Source organism: Megascapheus bottae, chromosome 26 (genome assembly GCF_031878675.1).
Source record: "Megascapheus bottae isolate mThoBot1 chromosome 26, mThoBot2.hap1, whole genome shotgun sequence".
In the NCBI taxonomy this organism is placed as follows: domain Eukaryota; kingdom Metazoa; phylum Chordata; class Mammalia; order Rodentia; family Geomyidae; genus Megascapheus; species Megascapheus bottae.
The window spans coordinates 536622-560268 of NC_143534.1; the positions used below are offsets into that span (position 1 = coordinate 536622).

General features: G+C 52.8%; 1 protein-coding gene and 1 long non-coding RNA gene across 3 annotated transcripts in view; one reads left to right on the plus strand and one right to left on the minus strand.

The window, feature by feature from the left end:
* Window positions 1–16223: 16223 nt before the first annotated feature.
* Window positions 16224–21523, minus strand: LOC150045793 (uncharacterized). Of its 2 annotated transcripts, none has more exons than XR_016532730.1 (3): window positions 20868–21523; window positions 18551–18760; window positions 16224–16741 (listed from the first exon to the last, which is right to left on the minus strand). It is a non-coding gene; the product is annotated as an uncharacterized LOC150045793 (long non-coding RNA). The 2 variants fall into 2 exon arrangements; XR_016532731.1 differs by lacking the exon at window positions 20868–21523 and adding an exon at window positions 19678–19823.
* Window positions 21524–23214: 1691 nt separating this feature from the next.
* The window catches only part of Cog2 (component of oligomeric golgi complex 2), a 29748-nt gene continuing 29315 nt past the window's right edge, over window positions 23215–23647 (plus strand). Inside the window, exon 1 of the mRNA XM_090318717.1 lies at window positions 23215–23377. Within this exon, the coding sequence (XP_090174843.1) occupies window positions 23306–23377 (72 nt within the window). The 5' untranslated portion in view covers window positions 23215–23305. The remainder of the gene's footprint in view (window positions 23378–23647) is intronic.

Genomic DNA, 23647 nt, shown 5'->3' on the forward strand with positions numbered 1-23647 from the left:
CCGGCGCTGTCCGCCCGGCGGTGCTGATCGCCGCGCCCGGGAGCGGCCCCTGCGCGGCCCGGACCCGGTTCAGGCCCGGGCCTGGGATGGTTTTAAAGGTAGGTAAATGGCTTCTTACCGCAGGGATCGTTAACTGGGAAGGCTGACGTTTAAGGCGACGCACGAATAATGCTGAGTAGCGCCTCAGCCAGCGCTTCTTTTTGTTTGTTTGTTTGTTTGTTTGTTTTTTGCCAGTCCTGGGCTTGGGCTCAGGGTCTGAGCACTGTCCTTGGACTTTCTTAAGGCTAGAGCTCTACCACTTGAGCCTCAGCACCACTTCTGGCGTTTTCTATGTCTGTGGTACCGAGGAATCGAACCCGGGTCTTCATGCATGCTGGGCAAGCACTCTACCACTAGGCCACACTGCTGCCTCCCCAACCTTCCTTTCCCCAGGGTTTGAAATCTATTTTTTTCAAGCATGAGATGTTTAGAGAAAAAAATGAAAGTCAAGTGTTCATATTATTAGATAATGAAAAAAATTAAAGCATCAGTGCTAACTCCAATAAACTTTCTATATTGTTTCGTATGTGTGTGTGTGTGTGTGTGTCCAGGCTTGTACTCAGGACCTTGTGCTCTTGCTTAGTTTTTTCTGCTCAAAGATGGTGCTCTGCCACTTGACCACACCTCCACATCTAGCTTTTGGCTGATAAGTTGGAGATAAACAGTCTCAGACTTTTCTGCCCTGGCTGGCTTTGAACAGCAATTCTCAGATCTCAGCCTCTGAGTCGCTCAGATTAAAGATGCGAGCCCCCAGTACCTGCCTCCTCCTATCATTTCCAGCTTTGTGTTTGAGCCAGAACCTTGCATGTTGCCCAGCTTTTGGCCTGGGCTAGCCTTGAACCCAAATCCTCCCATTTTCTACCTCCCCTGTACCTGGAATTACATAAACTATTATGTAAACGACCATGCCTGGCCCCTGGACTGCATTCATGTGGTGGCCACCTCTAATTCTTTTGACTGTCACCTGTACCCCACCCCCACTCTTCTTCAGATGTGCCCAGCAGCACCTAAACCCCAGGGACTGTGCATGAGGGGCATGCCCAGCTGTAACCACTCATGCCCAGCAGAGTGGGAGGGCTGCCTTGGGTGTTTTTCTTCAGCCCTGCTCTGCTCAGGAAGAAACCTGCCTTCAAGCCACCAGTATTAATTGTTGTTCAGGGACCAATTAAGCTTCAGGAGTCATACACCATTTAATGTCGCCGGTATTTCCTTCAGAAATCCTACAGCATAGCCATTCACTAGGAAGAAGGAAGGCGAGTGGTGTTAGAGGAGCCCCACAGAAGATTTCCCTGAGGTCATCTGCTGGTGCCGGAACCCCTCAGAATCACCACCGCTCCCAGGACAGATGCGCCGGGAAACAACCCCGGTCCCCATAACTGGTCCCCATAACTGCCGTCCCAGGTAGTTATCATATTCCCCCTGGGAATGCCACTAAAGGAAAGCACAGACAAATGACAGAAGGTCTCACATGGGAAGGAAAATAGATCACCTGTAGATAGAAATGCTGGTCTTGTCCAAGAGTGCCCACATCTCTGCAGCTTGCCTTCGTCTCTTCTTCCAACCGGAATCAGGGAGCTCCTTCTCCTCCACGCCCCAGGGTTCTTCTGAGGACCCTTTGTTTGGTCTAAGAAGACTGACCTGGAGGCTCAGGCCAGAGGCCACAGAAACCTGTTTACCATGTGTTCCATTCACCAAAGCACAGTGAAAATCAGTACTTTAATAGTTATGGTTTGTATTCATATATGCAAATGCAATGCAAACACATGCAAATGTAGAAGAAACCTATCTATATAGAGATACTATATAAAGAAATTTAATGCATTTGTATTCATCACAAGTCCTGCCTCTCCCTCCCTGTGAAGAGGAATGGCTTTTGCAGATTTGTGAGTGTCCCTTCCCCAAGTGAAAGGTAGGCCTTGCACTGCTTTACAGACCCACCAGAGCCCCAGACACGTGGAGGACTGTGCTTTCTAGCTGCGCCTTGACAAATGCAGTCCTCAGAAGTAAAGGCCCAGCGCCCGCTCCTTCTTCTCCACCAGTGCCCCACTCCCAGGCCCTGGCAGATCAGCTGCCTCTGCTGACACAGGAAGTCAGTTCTAAGGCTCTGCAAAGAGAAAGGCAGCAATGGCCCAAGGTAAACACGAGGACAAAAAACAGGCTGCTTGAAGAGTGAGGCCCAAAAGGGGTCACATAGCACCCCTACCAGGGATGACGCTAATAGAGGAGCAAATGGAGCCATAGGCCTGAGCAGGAGGCTTACTACATGTGGAGATGGAAGCCAGAGCCAGAGACTGACCTGTGGAGGAATCTCCTCAGGCCTTTCTATGGTCTGCTTCTCTGTGCCTGCTGACAAGGCCTACCTGTTTCCGTCTGCTACTAGAAGGAATTGCCACAAAGCCCAGCGCTTAAACAGCATCTGTGCCTTCATACAGGTCCAGAGGCCACCGTCCAACCAGTTTTATTTCACTAGAGCCTGATTTCATCCAGATTCCTGGGGACAGTCCACTGTGGTCTTGCACAGCTCCTAAAGATGGTGTTTCTCCTGGCAACTGGTGGCCCTGAATCCTGGTGACTAGTGGTCCTGTCTTGTGATCCTTTTCCATCTTCAGCTATCCTTTCAAGTCACCTCCTCTTCAGTGCCATATTTTCCTCTGACTTCCTCCCAGCCACACATTATTGTGTGTTGAGGTCTGAGAATTGAGATTTACCTTAAAAGCCTTAAGGCCTATAATCTCACTGACAAGCAGTTGGATGTAGCAGTTACTTCCACGGAGAACAGGATATCTAGGTCAGTAAACAATAAAACCACTGTGGCACTGTTGTCTCGAAAGCAAGATGTAAAATTAGTTTACAGTCCACTGACCTTGAGTTTCTAATTATCATGATTTAAATGTCCACTTTCTTTAACTTCATGTTCGACAACTTAATCCCACACCCCATACAAATTGGCTTCCCTTTGGTAATTATTATTACCGAGAAACAGTACTTTTGTTATGGCAGCCTTTCATGTATAGAGATGGCTCCCTCTTGCCTCACTGTCCAGTGTCATAAGAGCTCAGGGTAGTTGGTGTGTACCCTGCCAGCTCTGCTGTCCATCATGGGTGAGAAGGGACCCCATCCCCCTGTCATTGCCTTTGGGTAGGGTGGTCTTGCCTTTGACCTTATAGTGCTGGTAGCAGTTGTCCCTCATCCACTCAACCTTGAAAACCATAGCACAATCTAGGAGTCATAGGCCTTGGGCCTCCACGATTTGTAGGCCAGGTTGAAGCCCCAGTCTCTGCTGCCAAAAGATACTAGCTGTGGGACCAGTAACAAGACCTAGTGGTAGAGTGCCTGCTTAGCATGCATGAAGCCCTGTGTTGGATTCCTCAGTATCACATACATAGAAAAAAGCCAGAAGTGGTGCTGTGGCTCAAGTGGTAGAGCTCTAGCCTTGAGAAAACCCAAGAACAGTGCTCATGCCCTGAGCTCAAGCCTAGGACTGGCAAAAAAAAAAAAAAAGAGGGAAGGAAGGAAGGAAATCATGTAGATAACAGACAAGAAAACGAGATGCTTCTTGCTGCTTGCTAAGGTTTGTTATGAAATGTTTCCCAAAGGCTGTGTGTGGCCAGTTTTGGGGAGTTCCTTCTGGGCTGGCCCAGGGGCAGTGGGGGCAGTATTCTCTGGGTCCTGCTAGTCCCAGAGTCCTGCAGCCAGCTCCAGCCTGGACGCCCTCTGACGGGTTACCTGGAGAACTCCAGGTCTCTCTCCTCTACTGGGGAGAGGGCTGGCCTCACGGATGGGGTGAGGGGCTCATGGGCAGAGCGGTGGGGCGGGTCAGAGTCTGGAAGGCATCGCAGCCATCATCTGTCCAGATCACTTCCAGATGCTCTCCAGAGCCTGCGGCGTCAGCCTGGAGATGTTCCCCTTCAGAGCTGTCGTGGGTCTTCCCCCGTCACGTTATTATTACCTTCTCTAGCACAGGTCCAGATTTGGCTTCTGACCAGTGGCTCTCAAGCCCTGCCTTGGACAAGGCAACGCCTCAAGTCTGCAAGACTTTCTCTCACAGCCTGACTATGGCTGACACACCTATGAATAAAGAAGCCACATAGACATCTGGCAATCACATGGCCCCCTGGAGTTGGCCCAGCTGTGACAGCACGACAGAAGTCACTGTTCAGGTCAAGAACGCAAAATCAGCCAATAATTGCTTTCATTTTCCAAGATGATAAAGTGACAGTCCCCAATCAAATCTGTGACCTTTAGCAGACATTTGCTTTGAGAATCACAATGACTGTTTTCAAAGGTTTTGTCAGTGAGTGGCTCCCATAATCCAGTGCTCAGAACAAAAGGCAGAGAACAGACTTCAGAGCCGACTTTTCACTTTGCCGTTGTCTAAATGGATTCAGTTTGACCCAGTTTTGCTTTGCTTCAAGGTCAAAAGCACTTGTGATCTTATAGGCTAAAATGTTTAATATCCAAGGATCAGAGGCACACTCAGGAAACTAACAGTTTAAAAGAAAGCCCAACCTGAATGAATTGGGGTGAAGCAATCTAGATCGAGAAATCTCTTTTATTTTTTTAATAGCAAGACAGAGATGTGACCTTTTGAAACATTTATTCTGTACCAGATACTCTGAGGTGAGCATATACATCTGTCACCTTACTTAATCCTACCAAAAATTCCATCAAGTGAGATTATCCTTCCATATGAAGAAACACACCCGGAACCCTCACTGACAGCTTCCCAGGAAAAATGATTTTCCCAATCATTCTGGCTAGTATTTTAATTTCTTTTCTTTTTTAATGAAATGTGGTATCTGTGCAACCGAATGTACATATTAAGCAGCATATTTGGTTTCAGCATTGTTTACATTGCTGTGATCAGCACCCAAAGCTAGATGGAGGACCCTTTGGCACCCCGGGGTCCCAGGCCTCAGGCAGCACGGGCCTCTGACGGCCATGGATCCCATCCTGTCCCTGGGGCCCAACTTCCGTGGTTTTGAAAATACATTTGCAATAAATGAAACAGAAGTTATCTTCCTGTATCTGAGTTCTTTCTCACAACCTACGCTTTGAGGTTTAGACACCTGCTTCTCATCAGTACTTTGCTGACTTCTCCATTTATGGAGTGTGGACTGCTGATTGTCCAGAACTTTGTTGATGGACACTTTTTGTTTTTTCCTTGCCAGTACTGGTACTTGAACTCAGAACTTTTCACTTGCTTGACATTCCTCCTCACAGCTGGCACTCCACTACTTGAACCACACCTCTACCTCAGCTTTTTGCTGAGTCTAACTTTCTGCCCAGGGTGGCTTTGAACCATACAGATCTCTGCCTCCTGCATAGTTTTGTATATTTGAAGCTAAATATTGAATTCCGATAAGTTCATTCTTATGAATTAAGACTATGAAACGTGTGTGTGTGTGTGTGTGTGTGTGTGTGTGTGTGTGTATGTGTGTGTATGTGTGTGTGTGTGTGTCGGTACTGGGGCTTGAATGCAAGGCCTGGGCACTGTGCCTTAGTCTCTTCCCTCAGCTGGCACTTCACCACTTGAGCCACAGCTGTACCTTTTTTGGTGGTTAGTTGGCATCTCACAGCTTTTCCTGGCTGACCTTGAGCAGTTTAGTGGGACCCTCAGGCCCCCATGAAGACTTACCGTTATTTTTATACCTAGTAAGAACTCTAGCAAAACTTACCATCCTTAAATGGTTGGCTTCTGAGGTTGGTATTCTCCTGGGGGACTCTTCCCCTCCCCGGGCACGCCTCAGAGGTGCCTCTCCTAATCATACCACGATGCACAGGACTCCTTCCCAGTGGCCACCTCACCCTACCTGAAGAGTGTACTTAGTTCATTTCCATTAATACACTCACTGCTATAATCTTGTTATACCATTTATTTGTCCCTTTTTTCTTTTTGTATTTTCTCTTCCCCTCCTTTTATTGTTTTTGGGCCTTTCACTCTCTGACATTCTGTTGTTGTTTTTTTTTTTCTCACCATTGTTTGGAGATCAGATCTTCATTCTTTTTTTTTAATGTCATTATGTGCATGTTTCATAGTTTATTCAAGCTTTCCCCTTATTGGCTAACATATGGGTTGTTTGCAGCCTTTTTCTGTTCTACTTACTTCTGCTATAAAAGGCTTTTGTTCTTTCTATTCTTTTCAGAGCTGCTTTCAGTCTCATAATAGCTGTCCTAGATCCTCCAATTTTTATAACCTCCTTAGTTATAAAGGCTAAAATTAGGCAACATCTTTAAAGTCTTCTCAACAGTACTAAACTGTAATAGAAAACTTTAATAACAATTGCTATTTTCCCAACTTTTATATTCTCTATTGTCCATAATTTTAATATTACGCTGTATATGAATTAGATATTACTGTTTGTACTGTAAACATTCATTTTGATTTATCTATTTTTGTACACAACTCATTTTGTATATCAAACTTTCCACCAGGTGTTATTTTAAAATCTATTGAGTCCCTTAGATGTGAGAGCCCAACAGTTCTGGAAACATTTCCACCTATGATCTTGCACACCACAGCCCATTCTCCTGACCTGCAGTTGGCTCTTTGTTGAGAAAAATGCTCATGCTCTCCTTAGCCTCTGGCTCCTGGCTCTTCTGTCATGTTTGTGTCCCATTGTGTCTGCAAGCTGCATCTGGAATAAGTATTTGAGACAGGGATTCCCTACAGCTCAGACTGGCCTTTATCTTGCCCTCCTCCTGTCTCGGTCTCCACCATGCTAGGGTTTCAAGACAGGCAGCACGGTATCTGATTGTAGAATATTCCTAACTCACCTTCAAGTTCACCCAAATTCTCTCTGGTCATATCTCGTTGGTTGGTCAGTCCCTCCATTGTTTCCATCTCACTTATTGCTGGCTGGTTTTGGCAAGCCTACTTGGTTTTTGAGCATCTCTTTGGTCACTGGTCTTTAGCAACCATATTTTCAAGTTCCCTCTGTGGTGCTGTCTGTTATGTCTGCTACTGACCCTCATAAATATTAGTTAGCATCCACTGGTACCACATTCAGTACACACAGGGACCACATAATGCCCATTTCTTTCCAGGTGCTGTGATTTATGCTGGCAGCAGCTCATTCCCTAGACCATTCTCTGTGGAAATCCTTTATAGCATGGCTCCACATCTATCAGCAAGGATTTAGTCTCCTGAACATGGCACCAGCATGGGACCACTTTGAATAAAGTATCTTCTTGTGGTTTGGAGCTGCGTGGGGCCTCATGCATTCCACTGGAGGGTCACCTGATGTCTCACTTGTAGTTATGCTTCCTGGGGGCGGAGCTGCTTCCCGTCCTCTGCACCAGATTGAGAAGCAGCTTCCCTTCTGCACACAATGCTCATTTCTAGTTCACTCAGTGACACCTAAGCCACCACCCTTTAGGGTCCCGCCTCTTGCAGGTTTTTTCATGCGACTCCTCCCTGCAGTAGGAGTTCCCATCCACACTGTGGACTCTGGGAGCAGGGGCTCCCCGCTCCTCGCAGAGCTAGCCCTATCCTTCCCTGCCTCCCCAGTTTCCTTGCACCTCCTTTTCATTCCTGTGGCTTTCTTGGCTTTCTTGTCTTGGCACCCCCAACAAGAATGGGTCATCTCCTTCCTGAGGCTGTTCATGGCACCCCAACTGCCTTGCGGACAGAAACCATCGGTTAGCATCTGGTTTGATGAAGGACATTGGGAACTCATGAAGAAATGCAAACCTCCTTCCAGCAGCCATGGAGCCTTGCACGCAGAACATGCATCTCCTCCATGACGGCTCTGCAGACGAAACAAGTGGCCAATTTGTCCTGAACTTACAGTAGTGGCATTGCTGGCACATGGCCTGTCACAAGCAAAGGAGGTGTTTTTCTGAGTCATTTTCTTGAAGGAACAGTGGACTGCCTTATGTGAAGGTTAAGGTAGCCTGATAAAACTCTGTCACCAAGATGAACTTAGTAGGACCGTGTAAAAACCTCCCAAAGCAGCCAGGTCTGTAATGAGTCCTCAGTGTGAGTCTGGGCTGCCGGGAACGGCTGTGAGCGCTTAGAAGCAGGCAGCTGTCCACCTCCTGCGGCTCAACATGGCAGCACTCACCTCATGTCTCGTTCAGTAGTCATCTCAGGGTTGGAGAACACAATGGATGGCGTCCATGGAAACGCAGTGTGACCACATCGAGTCTCACTCACCTGCAACTGCAGCTTCAGGTGGAGCTGGGAATACCGGCCTACAACAAAAACAAAAAACCATGGGCTTCGGTGGAGGTGAGCTTTAAACATGCAGAAGCGTATTTCTTTGGGAAATACCTTCTCCAGACCCCACAGGGTTCCATTCCCCACGTCTGCAGGTGGAGGGTGGCCACAGCGAGTCCAGGAACCCACAAATGGTGCTCCTCCAAGCCAAGAGGGCCAGCAAACATATACTCATGGCAGAGCCATCTCTCCCAGTTGGAGACAATCTATATAAACAAGATGTCCACAATACAACCCATTTTCATATCCACACGTACAAATAACGACGGTTGGCTAGGCTTTAGGAGGCCACAAGAGCCTCTGGGCCTTTACATGGCATAGTAATGGGCTCAGGCCCATTCTCAGTGTTCAAAATTTGATTTTTCCCTACTGGTTCTGACATATTGGACAAATCACTTAATTTTCCTCCTTTTCAGTTCACTCCTCTGCATAATAGCTGTAATTCTACCTACATCATGAGATGTAAGGCTGAATACATGTGGAATTAAGCCTGTGTAAGTGCTGGTTGAGGTGGCCATGAAGCATAAAGCTCAATCTATCATGTATCTGTCTATCTATCCACCATGACTAAGTGAGTTAGAGACGTAGGAGGTAGGCTACAAGAAATCCCATGCCTGGAAAGGGCAGACAGTAAGAACCATCCTCCGCTTTCACTTCTGATCCTGCTGACAAATCTCTCTGTAAGACACAAGCCCATGCTGAAACACGACAGAGAAGACAACAGTGTGGGTGTCTCTGCTCTGCTGGAAGAAGTGGGATTTGAGGTGCTTAACAGAGACAGTCTGTCAAATCAGAAGCTCATTAAGATGCAGATGGCCCCAACTTTAGGGGCTCTCTGGTAAGCAGGGGTATTTTTTGGTGAGGAAGATGGCCTGTGCTGGGCTGTAGCTTGGAAATAGTACACTTCACCTGCATGTGTAACACTCTGGCTCAAGCCCCGTGAAACAAAAGGTACATACATTGCTCATGTCTGCAGATTGGCTCTCAGCACAACCAAAATTCTCAATCCTTATACAAAAGAGAGAGGATTACCAGAACGAAAATTAGAAATATCTAAAATAGACTTCATAGCTTAAGTCATCAAGAAAATGTGCATTAACTACTGGTGAAATATAAAGTTTATTCATGAAAGCCTTTTTCTGCTAACTTATAGAGCTTGGGTTGCATGATGGAGGTGATCAGAAACGATTACTTTTTAAAACTTAAACCTAAGCACAGTCAGGGTGGTGCAGAGATGGACGCGGAGGACCAGGCTGGGGCAGATGGCAGGGCACAAGGGGACATCCAGCTACGAGGCTGCCATCACAAAGCGAGCACAAGGCAGCACTGAGGACATGGGCTCCAAGATGAGGTGAAAAGTGCTGACAGGGGCAGCTGTGGAGCTCAGGAGGTGAGGGTGTCTCTGGGAAGCTCTAACTTGGGAAGAGAAGGGTGGGAGAAGAAGGAGAGGAGGAGGAGGAGGAGAAGGAGGAGGAGGAGGAGGAGGAGGAGGGGGAAGAGGAGGAGGAGGAGGAGGAGGAGGGGAGGAGGAGGAGGAGGGGAGGAGGGGGGGAAAGGAAGAAAAAAGGCTCATCAGAGAATTTTGAGTGAATTCTGTGACTAAGACATTAGTGCTGTGCAGAAACAGCAGAGGAAGAGGCCAGGGCGTCCTCACGAGACCAGGCGATGATAGCTCCTTCCTGTAGGCAGGGCGGTGGTCTGAGCCCCTCCACACAGGCGATGGACAGTGTGCCTTGGCAGTGCAGCAGACTGATGGATGAGGCTGGCGGGCTGGACACCTGCTTCAACAACGGGAGGGCGCAGAAGGTGACTTGGCGAGGACAGTTGGTTGCAAAGGCACATGAAATGTTATTTTTGACTTCCCCATGGGAGAGAACAGCTTTTTTTCTGGTTGCCAGGGAAATTGTGTTCTGAGCAGTTATATATGGCTTCTAAAAGTCTTAGGGAAACCAGAAACCATTAGAAGCCATGCTGGCATGTGGTGCTTGGACCGTCCACCGGCTGAGATGCAGCCCTCCCCTCTTCCTGCACACATGGTAGCTGTCTAGCAGTCACCGGGTTGGGTGACCCAGCTCAGGATGGCAGGCCCTACTGGTTAACTGCTGCGAGTCAGGGAGCAGGCTCGAGGCTGGAGGAGGGAACTGGGACAAGCAGGCAGCCACTGGCCACTTGACGTCGTGGCGCGGGGCACAGTGAATCTGACAGGCACAGAGGTGTTGTCATCAAAAGTGGGTAAGTTATCACTGAGCTCAGTGACGCCACACCGTGGCCCCAAAGTCTGAACTAAGTGCCACTTGGGTCTCTCCTGCCCGAAGTGAGACTCCACAGTTCACCCACACAGTGTGGGATGCCTGTCAGCACCCCTATACCCGTTCCCGCCCCCAACCCCATACTCTCTCCACCTCAGGGCCAGGAAACTACCTTTGGCAGCTTTTCCAGAAATACATGCAGGAGAAAGGATGCCTCTCTGTGTTTGCCTTACATGTGGCCAAGCAAGAGGGATTGGCGACGGGGCTTCTCCCTCCTCTCCACCACCTTCACCACCACCTCCATCATCCTGCCCCCACCACCCTCATCCCAGGGCTACCACCAGCACCTCCTCCAAACCACCAACCTCATTCGCTGTCAGCCCGCCTTGCTGTCACCGTGGCCGTCTTCCTACCCCACCAGCATCACCTCCATCACCTCACCGCGACTCCTGGGAAGTCTCCTTCAATGAGAACCCAGCCCAAGTGAAGGCCCCAGCAGACAGCCTGACCAGAGCAGGAAGAGACGGTGGGGACCGCTTCCCCAGCAGGCCTGCCACAGAGACAAGTTTCCTGAGTTCCCTTGCACTTTGCTTCTCCTGCCTCTTCATTCAGTGGCCTCTTCCTGGAGGAAGAGTGGAAGTGTCTCAGAAGAGGGAGCCTGGGGTGCCTGCAAATGAGACCCTCAGTGGACTAAGACGCTAGGTCATGTGGAACGGAGCCTTGTGGCCCAGGCTTCACTGGAATCGATCAAATCCAGTAAGAAAGCAGGCAGCCAGCCAAGAGAGATGGGCTATAACCCTGGATATTAATGAGCCTCTTACCCCAGACAGATACTTTTAATCAACCAATGTTGATCCTCATTCACACGCTGAGAAGGTTGGCTTTGTGCCCAAAAGTGGCTTGCTGATGTCATCTCAGGGGCACAGGGAGCAAAATGGCAGTGTGGGCGAGGACTGACTCCAGATATCCCAGAAAGCAGTGGATCCAGGAGAGCAGATGGGGGGGGGGGCTGGAGATGCATCCAAGCAGGAATGAGAGATGGGGAGGAGACAGAGGGAGGAAGAGAAGATGAAGACAGGAGTGGTGAGAGAGGGGAGGAGGGATGTGGGGGAGGACAGGAGGGCTGGGTTGGGGAGGGGAGGGGATTCTACAGTTATTCAGTATCCCTGCCTGTCCTTTCTGAGAAGCAGGTCTTGCTTAGGGAGGAGGCAGGTGTGGGGGACTCTGGAGAGGGAGGCAGGGGACCGCCTGGCTCCAAGCCTCTCTGGAGGCACTGGCACACAGCAGACAGCACCTGCGATGGCCCACATTGCTACTCCAAAGGCTGAACAACGTTCTGGAATTTCCTTCTCAGGGCAGGCAGGCCAGATTAGCAGCACAGCATCTTGGGTTTGACAGTTTAACACAAATGGAGGAAACACAGCCTTCATATTGAATAATAAAAGTCCACGAATATGCCTTCTTGGTCTCACCTGGAATGGAGGACAAAAAGTCTTCCCAGATGTGCTTCCCCTGTCTGGAACTGGGAGAGGGTGAGGTGGGGTGGTGTAAGGATGGTGAGGGAGGAGGAGAAGGTCAGGGAAATCGAGGCGGCAGCTACAGAATGATCTAGAAGTCAAGTGCTCTAGATCTCAGGAGACTGAGATTGGAGGACTACAGTTCAAAGCCAGCCCGGGCAGACAAATCTGGGAGATCCTTGTCTTGCTACAAAGCAAGACATTGCCTCAGAGAAGAAATGCTCTCTCTATGAGGATGGGTCATTATGGGAAGAGATGAGGACACTAGCACACCGGAAGGGATGACCACACAGATGCAAAGGGAGAAGCAAGGAGCAGGTCCTCAGAGGCCACGTCTGGGAGAATGAAGTTCTTGATGGTCCTGTGGGCGGCGATCTGGTCTTGTTGGTATCAGTCAGTTAAATGCGAAGTCAGACTCCTTCGAGTGTGGGGCCTGGTGGCCAGCACTGTCCCTTCCTGCCAAGGGTCACTCACCTCTGTGGAACCAGCATGACCTTGCTATCAGGAACTCACTGGAGCAGCCTAAACGCCCAGGGGTTAAATCCGGAAGGTACTGAAGAATAAGACAAGGAAGGCCACTTGTTCTAAAAAGGACTTTATTATCTCTTCTTCTGAGAATCTTCAGAGCATATGTGTGAAATTTTGTCTCTATTTAGGGCATGGTTGCTTCCAAAGGCTCAGCTGCTATCCTGGAGCTGGGAGATGGTGGGGGAGGCGGAAGCAGAGTCACAGCCTAGACCGCTGCATCCCCCCCACAAGCCCCCAGCCTTTAAAAATCACCACCACCAGCGCCATCACCATCATCACGCCCCTCCCAGGCTCCCCACCCCTGGGGCGCATGAGCTCTGACGGACTTCAGCCTCCCTTTCAGTCTGAGCGAATCCCTCCTTGCAAGCACCCTCCTTCCCCACCGTGTGTGGGTTCAAAAGCCATGGAGAGGTACCTCATCCTTAGTCCTCCTGTAACGAGTTCCTACTTGCAGTGGCACTGCCGCCGCCCCCGCCGCCACCCGTCTCCCATCATCCATAACCACACACCATGGCACAGCAGTGCCCTCACCTGAAGGCCAGGAACTCTGGGGAGGGAAAGGCTGGGGGTCCCTGGAGGTCACCACACCCCTGGCTACATTTGGTGACTTTGTGTCACTTCCTGCCATGCTGAGGGACCATGGATTTCCTTCTGAGAGGTCTCTGCACCCCTCACTCCCTAGGCCCCAGAGCCTCTGCTCCACGCTGGCACATCGTAGTTGAGGACTGACCAACTGACTGGCAGTTGGACCCGAGGCTGAGCGGCTGGGCCCAGTCCTGATCCAGAATAAGCAGCACACGCCCTGTAAGAACATGATGTGCTCTCCCTAGGAACAGTCTCACGGACACACGCACCTTGGGGACCGCTTCTTACACACCATGGGGACAGTCTCACGTACACACCGTGGGCACCTCCCCTCACACACCATGGGGACAGTCTCACGTACACACCGTGGGCACCTCCCCTCACACACCATGGGGACAGTCTCACGTACACACCGTGGGCACCTCCCCTCACACACCATGGGGACAGTCTCACGTACACACCGTGAGCACCTCCCCTTACACACCATGGGGACAGTCTCACGTACAGCACAATGGGAACGTTCTCACGTGGGCACCGTGGAAACCTTCTCTTACACACCATGGGGACCTTCTCATATGTAATAACATAAGAACATTCTCTTGGGCCGGGAGTTTGGCCTAGTGGTAGAGTGCTTGCTTTGCATGCACAAAGACCCAGGTTCGATTCCTCGGTACCATGTACATAGAAAAAAGCCAGGAATGGTGCTCTGGCTCAAGCAGTAGAGCTCTAGCCTGAGGACAGTGCTCAGGCCCTGAGTTCAAGCCCAGAACTGGCAAAAAAAAGAGAGAGAGAGAAAGAGAGAGAGAGAGAGAACATTCTCGTATGCGACATAGAACTGTTCTTGCACACACTGTAGGAATGTTTTTGCATACATGCCATAGGAACATTCTTGTACACTCCGTAAACATGTTCTCACATACACATCATAGGAATGTTGTCTTACACACTGTGGGAATGGTCCAGTGCACACCCTGAGAACATTCTTGTACATACCGTAGGAATGTTCTTGCATGCACACTGTTTTCATGTACACACCACGGGAACATTCTCACGTACACACTATAAATATGTTCTTGTGGGATGGCTTACCCTCTCACCCAACTTCATTGCCAGGCTCAGCTTTTCCCAGTGTTTGCTGAATAATTTTTCCTAGAGCTTGAGTCTTGGGGTGACATGATAGCCGTGCCTGGGCCCGCTTCAGGCCCTCACCTCCAGCAAGTGTTCTCTGCACCCATGCTTGCCCACATTGCTCCTGGCAGGAATCCCATCTGTGGGACTGTCGCGGGGCTGCACAGAGTCCCCTGTAGGGGAAGAGGTAGAAAAGGAAGGCGATGGAGGATTTTGCTCTGCAGCCAGGAGTGAGCTCACCTCTCACCTGGGTACTTCACATCGGGAGCTTTGATTACTCTAGTAACGAGGGCTCAACTAAAGACACTACCCAGCCTCTCCAATCTCCAATCCAATTTCCTGATCATAAAATAGAGACAAAGTACCCATCTTGCATTTGCTCTATGATGAGAATTAAATAAGAAATAGTACTTGGAAATACGTTGTAAACTGTAACTTCTGGATCATCGTATTATATAATGGTTATGGGACTTGCATGAATAATTATTAATAATTTCTACTAATTAAAAATGTGGTGGTACACATCTATAACTCCAGCCTATGGGAAATTGAGGCAAAATGTTGATAGTTTGAGATCAAAGAGGCTACACAGAGAGAGATCTTGTCTCACAAAGAAAAGACAAAAAAGGCATAGGGAAGGCACACTCGTAATCCCCCTATTTAAGAGGCACAGATAGAAGGTCATAGTCCAAGACTGGCCCAGGCAAGAGTAATCCTATCTGGAAAAATGAGCTGAAACAAAAAAGTAGAGTCCTGCCTAGCAAGCTAGAGAGCTGGAGTTGAAATCTGGTACCACCAGAAACAAAAGGCCTCACCACCCTTGGTCTTGAAGAGACCTGGAGTGCCTCACGGGAGAACAAAGTTCATATTATGATGGGACTGGTTGAACAGATGGGAGCACTCTCCTCATTCCTTTCCCAACTCACCTGGAAAACTCAGCTTTATCTGCAAATTACCTTCCACAGCTCTATGTTTCCAAACACAGAACCATCTGGAAGGCTGCAGGCCTCCATATCCCAGAATATCAGTGACTCTGCGCCCTGACCCCAGGGCTGGGAAAACCCGCTTCAGTTCAGCCAGCGGTGAGCACATACAGGACCCAAACCTGGACTTCTGAGAGCTGGGCACCAGGAAGCAGGGCTGGGCTTGCTGCTCTGGATTTCAGCTGGTATTGGGTGGGGGTGAACCACCAATGCAGAGCAGATGGGATACCCAGTCCCCTGCCTGCTGTGCCCATGTCCCCTTTCTGTAAGCTGGGTGACGGTGCTGTTGGCCTGGCAGCATGCAGCAGGACCTGTGGGAAGAGGTGGGCCTCTTGGAGGATGGATGGAGATGGTGGCTCAAATGGAGAGACGCACTCACAGATCCCAGAAGCCCAGGTGGAGGGCAAAGTAGCTTCTCGTCGTTCCAATCAAAACAACTCAATAACCTCGGTTTATTAATGCAATGCAGAGCAGAAGTGCACCTTCCAGCTGGAAAAGGCTCAAGAAAGGATGCTGAGGGGCCAGGAGTGTGGTCTAGTCATTGAGTGCTAGCCTTGAGAAAGGCCAAGGACAGTGCCCAGGCCCCGAGTTCAAGCCCCAGGACTGACAGGGGAGGAGGAGGAGGAAGAGGAGGAAGGACATTGCAGAGGGACACTGCACTGGAGTCCAAGACCTCATGCCTTTTATGGGACCTGCAGACAGGACTGGAGCAGGTGGAAACTGCTCCCCGAGCAAATCTTGTATCAGTCAGAGTTAGGTGTTTGCAGGAAATACGGCCTTATTGTGACACTGCAGAATGCCAGGCCTGGCATTCCTCTTTCCCCTAAGGAGAAGACAAAAATTCCAGTGGGGGAAGAGGACTGAAGAACAGAAGGCTGAAGAAGCAGGCAGGAAGAGAGGAGCTGAAAGAAAATGAGTGAGGAGACAGGAGAAGAACGCTGGGGAAATCTATGGCAACTGACGGCCAGAGAATAGCAGCGGATTTTATTAGTGCAGAGATTTAATTCTCACAGCAGCTCTGCGGGATAGTAAGTAACAATGCTCTTACTATAGTTCACCAAACAGGCGATGTCAATATTTAAAAAGTGGCATCATCCTCGTGTGTCATACAGCAAGACTGGAATCTACCCAGGGTCCTCCACCACCATGCATGTAGAAAACCTGTGAGCCGCGCAGTGCAGCACTGCTTACTCTACCTGTGCTCTGCCGGGCACTGACTGTGAGGCCCCTTGGGGTGGCGTCGTGAGCGCTGTGGGGCGCCCCCTCGATGGGGCCACAGTTTCCTCGGGACGCATGTGAGCCATGGAGCACGGGTGCTGTGGGCTTTCCATTTGTCCATTCTGGTCCCTCCACCCAACTCACAGGACAGAGCTCAGGATCCCCACTGCACAGACGAGAAAGCAGAGTCCAGAGAAGCGAGGGAACATGCCCAAGGTCACACAGCCGACTTGACTATCTGAATGAAGGGGTGAAGTTTTGCATTCATGTTACCTGTAGACAAATGAAAATATACTCAGCATAAGTGTGTGGGGATCCAAGCCAGAACTATGCCGAGGTCCCACAACACACCCACTAGCATGGCTGGAATCAACACACAGGCAAAAGCAAGGGTGGGTAAGGAGGTGGGGAAGTTGGCGCTCTTATTGCTGGTGGAGCACAAAATGGCTCAGCCCTGGGGAAAATGGCCTGGTGGTTCCGGGAGCTGGTTGGGGATTTCTATGAGATCCAGCAACTTTGCTGCTAGGAATGTAACCTACAGATGAAGTCACACACATGTGAGTCCTAGCGCCTATAGCGGTGTTTGTGGCAGTGTTGTATTAACGCGGTCATGTTTATAGCAGTCTGTGCAAGCACCTTTGTGAGGGGGAAACAATGTTCTCTGGTGAGTGGATAACAAAGGGTAATGTATCCACACAATGGCAAACCACTCTGCCATAAAAATGATTGTGGTACTGACTCCGGCTACACATACACAAATGTGAGAAGTAGACTAATTCAGTCACAAAGCAGAATGTCTTGTCTGCGGGTATGGGTATGGCAGCCCCACAGGCTACGAAGAAGAAATGAGTTGAGAAAGACAGAAAGGCCTTCATCACTCAGGGCTGCCCACAGCAGCGCGTGGCTGAGGAATGACACTGTACCACTGGGAGGCTCTGCCAGCAAGTGAAAACAGTCACACAAAATCAGCTCTTAGAATAGGACATGCATGGTGGAACAGTTTGGTTGACGGGAGGAAAGGGGAGTGTTGGAAACTGCTTTTTATTCTGTTTAATTCCCATTTATCCAAATGTATATAAGACATTCACAGAAAATGCTGCTCGGCCTCTGCCTGCTGCCTCTGAGAAGTGCCTCCCGGACTCAGGCTGGTAAAACTCGGAGGCTAACGCAAAGGCTAAAACAAGCTCACTGGAAGTGGGGAGGTACTGGAAGAGGCGGGCGCTGCCTGGTTCCACTGTGACTCAAATGCACCATCTGCGCACTGTACAGCCTGTGCGGAACAGACCCGGGGTCAGCCCACAGCTCTCCAGACACAGAGCTGTGGGGCCAGCCTCGCCTCCCAGGCATGTAACAACAGGAGGGGAAAACATCCCCTCCCTGTGGAATGATTCCTCCCTCCCGGTCCCCAGCTCAGCCCAGCCCAGCGCAGCCCCATGCTGCCAGCCCGGTGGAGGTGAGGACCAGGCACTGGTGTTGATTGGACAGCTTCTGGTCAGATTTCCAGAGGCAGTGAGGAGCTAAGCAAAGGTCTAGGAGGAAACACAGTAACAGTCTGGAAGGCTGGTGATCACAGAGGCTGCATTTCCCTTCTTTTCTGACACTTGCTCATCTCCAAAATCTGGACAGTGGCTGTGAGCCCCGGCCCAATAACCCAGGGAAGGGTCAGCAGAGGATCTGGGCTGTCCCAAATCTGCACATTCCAGAAGTCTGGCTCCTGGGGCCTTGGCATACCACCAAAGCCAGAGTCACTGCGTGAACCCCAACCTGGGGCATCTCCAGTTTACTAACACCTCAGGAAGACAGATGCAGACTCCACAGAGAAAAGACAGCCTCTGAGACACCAGGCGGGGCTCTCTGTGCCCCCCTCACTGTGCCCCTAGTTCCTACCCCTCCCACCCCCCGTTCTCCACATCATGCGTCCTGGCCACTCTCAGCAAAAAGAAAACAAGATTAAAAATGGGGCAAGAAATTCAATTGATACAGCACCAGAAGAGGACATATAGGTGGCAACTAAGCACATGAAAAAATCAGATCCACACATCACTCTGAAACATAAAATTAAAACAAGGCCCCGTCACACACCTATCAACACCAACACTGGCAACAAGAGCTGTACCATCCGTTGCTGGCAGGACTTGAGGCAGTGAAATGGCTTTGGAAGCAATCTGGTTACTCTCCCTACTTAGATGCAGTCGTAGAAGGCGCGTTCTCTGAATTCTGCAGGGACAGCTGGCCTTGGAGGCTCTGGCTCTGGCGCTGTGTGGGACATTCTCCATGACACTTCAAGACATCCTAGATGGGGAAGGAAACAACCTCATGAAGACCATTAGACCCACGGCAGGGATGGGGAGAAAAGGTCCTGAAATCTTGGTTCTTTAGCTTTTGTAACTTGTGTGTCTGTGTGAATGCAGTGAACATGTCTTTGTGTTGCTTTGGATGCATTTCCCTTGGTTCAGTCTGTTTGTTTTTGGATTACTGTGATGTCACTTGCTACCAAGAGGGGAGGGGGGTTGTCTTGTTCTGAAAAACAAAGGTTTATTAAGATGGCAGGCAGAGTACAGCACCCCAAACAGTTTGCAAAGATGGTTCCGAGGAGACAGTGACACGCAGTGACTATCGTTTGTAGGTAGGAGGATGCTGTGGTGTGAGTTTTGGAGTCTGTGCAGAGAAGGAAGTACTGTGGGGTGTGGAGAAGAGGAGGCAGATGGCTGGAGGTGGGAGGCAAGTTGGAAAGTGCACAGTCATCCTGGCGGAGACGGTGGGGGCAGGCCTGAGGCCAGAGGAAGGATGGGGCAGTGGAGACCAGGAAGAGAGGAGAAAGAAATCTGACATTGTCAGGCTTCTAATAAACTTACTTTGGCATTTAACACTAAAAAACTAACAGCAGCTACTCTGGTATCTATGACAGCAGAGTCTTTTCAGTGGCTCTGGGCCGGAATCTCAACTGGGCCTGGGACAGAAAGAATCTGCTGCAGTTGAGAACAATGGAGAAATATTAAAGGGGTTCTCCCTGCATGGGTGGTGGGGTGACAACCCTCCTTTTGTGCTTTTAAAAGGTCAGTTTGGCTGCTGTGTGGGGAGTGGGGAAAAGGAGAAGAAAAAGGAAGGGGACCCGTCACTGTTCAACATCTCTGGAGCACCCTGTGCAGGACCCTGGAGGGGGGCGTGAACACAGGGGAAGGTGGCTGGTCCCCAGGCTAGCCACCTACCTGACCATCTGTCACAAACTGGTCTGTTTTCTTAGAACTTGATACGTGTTGAAAGAAAGGCACAGCATGATGTAGGAGCATGTAAAAATGAGTTCCAGGGGACAGGCTGCCATTTTTATGGAGGGTTGAGGCAGGAGCTCCGCTCTCATCTGGAGGAAACCGTGATACTGAGAGAAGAGCAATCCAAAGCGAACAGCCACACTGAGGCTGGAGTGGGGCAGGGATGGGGTGGGGGCGAGGCAGGAATAGCGCTGCTGTTTGAGGGAAGCCTGGTGGACGGCAGACACCCCATGGCTATTGTGGATTAATCCTGGAGGTGATGATTCTGAACGGGGAGGTCACTTCCCTGATGACAGAGGAAAACGCCCCTTAGGCTGCTCTGGAGCTTTGGCCTGAAGGACATGAGCTGGGGAGGGGCTGGGGGACCCAGTCTGAGCCATTTTCCACAATCAGGACTCGGGCACTACAACAGCAACCCTGCCCCGGGCCTGGCCTGAGACGGGCTCCGCAGGTGTCCAGCAGCATCTCTTGCCTCTGTCCACTAGAGGCCAGAAGCAGCTTCTTCTCCAGGCTTTGCCAAAAAACCCTGGGGAGTAGAATGAGCCTTCCTCCTCTAGCACCTGGGAACAATGCGGGGCCCAGCAGAGACCAGGGTGGAAAAGGAAGACACAGGGAGACGTGATGGGATTCTGGATGTGCTCTCAAAGCACACACGCCATCTGTTGACGTGAAGTATGGAGTATGTGGGGAAATAAGAGCTGGGAGAGTCTGGGGGCTTTCACCCCAAGGCTCCACAGCACGGGGAAATGCCACACGGAGACTGGGTGATGCTGAAGCTGGAGGCCTAAACCCCAGGTGTCAGGATTGAGCTTAACAGTAGGCAGGCTTCTCTAGCAATAAGTGCAGGCATGGTGAGTATGCCACTAGCATTCTAAGGTAGCCTTCTTACACCTGCACAGGACTCTTTTCTGACTGGGTGAGGACTCTCCCGCTGGCATCAAAGAAGCAAGGCCAAGTTGCCAACACTTCAGAGAGCAAGGCACAGTGCCAGAAAAGCTTCAAACAGCCCCTGATCTCCAGGCAGATAAGGGGCTCACCCATGCAGATGCAAGGAGGGGAGCCTGACGGTGGTGGGGTGTGGAAACGCAGCCTTCCCCAGCTGAACCTGCCGATGAGAATACAGTACAGACCTGTCTGCCTTATTTCTGCCTCGCCTGAGACCACGAGTGGAGAGAGAGTTAAGCTACGTGAGGAGAGAAAATAATCATGGTCAGCCGAAGATGAAGCTCTGTGTAGCCCATTTATCACACAGCCATAGAATGTAGAAAAAGAGAAAGCCGGAGTCCACCAGGGTGGGACAGCAGGAATTTCACAAGGAAGCCTGCGGAAAGACCACCAACACCCAGCACAGAAGACAGTCAGAGCCAAATCCATGCAAACCCCACAGTGGTGCCGTGGCGATCCGGACTGACGGGCTCGCAGACCCGAGGTCCAAGCGTCCCTCCCTGGGCTTGGAAATGCTGGGCTCCTCGGTGCCCGTGGGCAGGAGCAGCAGGAACCAGGCAGACACCTGGCCTCAGCCAGAGGGAAGGGCAGGCTCCCGCTGCAAAGGAACAGACAATGGGGAGCCGGAGGGGAGCCGGGTGAGAAGACACGGGGACAGCGACTGTGTCCTTCAGGAACGGAGCCCCTGGCAAAAACAAGGACGACGGGGGCGAGGAGCAGGGTGAGGAAAGAGGAGGCTGGAGACGACCCGGTTATGTGACAATGTCACGGGAGCTGAGAGCCCCCAGGAGGTGAGAACTGCAGCGCGTCCGCCTTCCGCTGGAACCCTGGAGGGACGGGTCACAGCTTCACGAGTTCAGCTTCCATCACTGCGCTGACACCTCACGGCACTGCCGGGGTCCCAGCGCCCGCAGGGGAGGCAGGCCCGGAGCCTCGCTCGGCTGAGGCCGCCTCCACGCTCGCTTTCTTTTCGTTATGTTATCACTATTGCTGTCGTTTTAACCAAGCCTGGCGCGCCCACACCCGAGCCCCAGCCCCACGCCCGCCTGGCTGGCGGTCCCGCCCGGGGGGCTCTGGGCCACGGCCCTCGGCGACCGGCAACTCCTCCCTACGAACACCGGGAGGAAAAGGCGCACCCGAGCCGGGTGGAAATGGGACGAGACGAGAGGCAGGGGCCCAGTTTGCCAAGTGCGTGAGCCTCGGTTGGTTACGGTAAAAACACGTGGGAAAAACGAAAACAACTCAGAAGCACAGCAGCTCCACGGCGGAGCCTGTGCCCCGCTCCCAGCCTACCAACGCAGCCCGGAAAGGGATCCCTCCGCCCGGGCCGGGCCTGCGCCTGGGCCTGGGGCTGCGCCTGGGCCTGGGGCTACGCCTGGGGCTGCGCCTGCACCTGGGCCTGGGGCTGCGCCTGCGCCTGCACCTGGGCCTGCGCCTGCACCTGGGCCTGCGCCTGCACCTGGGCCTGCGCCTGGGCCTGGGCCTGCGCCTGGGCCTGGGGCTGCGCCTGCACCTGGGCCTGCGCCTGCACCTGGGCCTGGGGCTGCGCCTGGGGCTGCGCCTGCACCTGGGCCTGCGCCTGCACCTGGGCCTGCGCCTGGGCCTGGGCCTGCGCCTGCACCTGGGCCTGCGCCTGCACCTGGGCCTGCGCCTGCACCTGGGCCTGCGCCTGGGCCTGGGCCTGCGCCTGCGCCTGGGCCTGCGCCTGCGCCTGGGCCTGGGGCTGCGCCTGGGCCTGGGGCTGCGCCTGGGGCTGCGCCTGCACCTGGGCCTGGGGCTGCGCCTGGGCTGCGCCTGCGCCTGCACCTGGGCCTGCGCCTGCACCTGGGCCTGCGCCTGGGCCTGGGCCTGCGCCTGCACCTGGGCCTGCGCCTGGGCCTGGGCCTGGGCCTGCGCCTGCACCTGGGCCTGGGCCTGCGCCTGGGCCTGCGCCTGCGCCTGCGCCTGCGCCTGGGCCTGCGCCTGCGCCTGCACCTGGGCCTGGGCCTGCGCCTGCGCCTGGGCCTGGGCCTGCGCCTGGGGCTGCGCCTGCGCCTGCACCTGGGCCTGCGCCTGGGCCTGGGCCTGCGCCTGCGCCTGCGCCTGGGCCTGGGGCTGCGCCTGGGCCTGCGCCTGGGCCTGGGCCTGGGCCTGGGGCTGGGCCTGCGCCTGCGCCTGCGCCTGGGCCTGGGGCTGCGCCTGGGCCTGCGCCTGGGCCTGGGCCTGGGCCTGGGGCTGGGGCTGCGCCTGGGCCTGGGGCTGCGCCCGCGCCTGCGCCTGGGCCTGGGCCTGGGCCTGGGCGTGGGGCTGCGCCTGCGCCTGCGCCTGGGTCTGGGCGTGGGCCTGCGCCTGCGCCTGCGCCTGGGCCTGCGCCTGCGCCGGGGCCTGCGCCTGCCGCGGGCCTGGCGGGACGCCGCAGTGCCGCCCTCGGCCTCAGCGGGGGCCCGCCCCGCCCGCCGGAGCCCCGCCCCCGCCCCCGCCGTGCGCAGCCGCCCCAGGCGCTCTCCTATTGGCTGCCGCGCGGCGCCGCCATGTTGGCGGAAGTGAGTTCGGGGCCGCGGAGGGGCCGGGCCGCCGCGTCGGCCGCGCAGCCGCCCGCGTCCCCGTCTCGCCCGCGCGGCGCTGAGGCCCGGCGGCCGGCGGCATGGAGCGACGTCGGATGAACCTGCCCTCGGGGCCGGACACGCTGTGCTTCGACAAGGACGAGTTCATGAAGGTGCGGAGGAGCCTCGGGGCGGGGGCCGGGCCGGGGCGTCGGGCCGGGGCGTCGGGCCGCGCTCGGCTCCGCCTCCGCCACCCCTCGGGAGCCGTCCCGGGTTTGAGGTGTCCGGCGTGGGCCCCCGAGCGTCCGCCGCGGTTTCGGGCTTGCTTTCCTCCCCCTCTGCTGGCCTCCTTTTCGAATCGTTTTAGATCCATTGGAGGACAGGAAAAGTGCGCGTCCTCCCGGTCTGCGCCTAGCGTTTTCGCAGGTGGGCTTTGTCTAGAC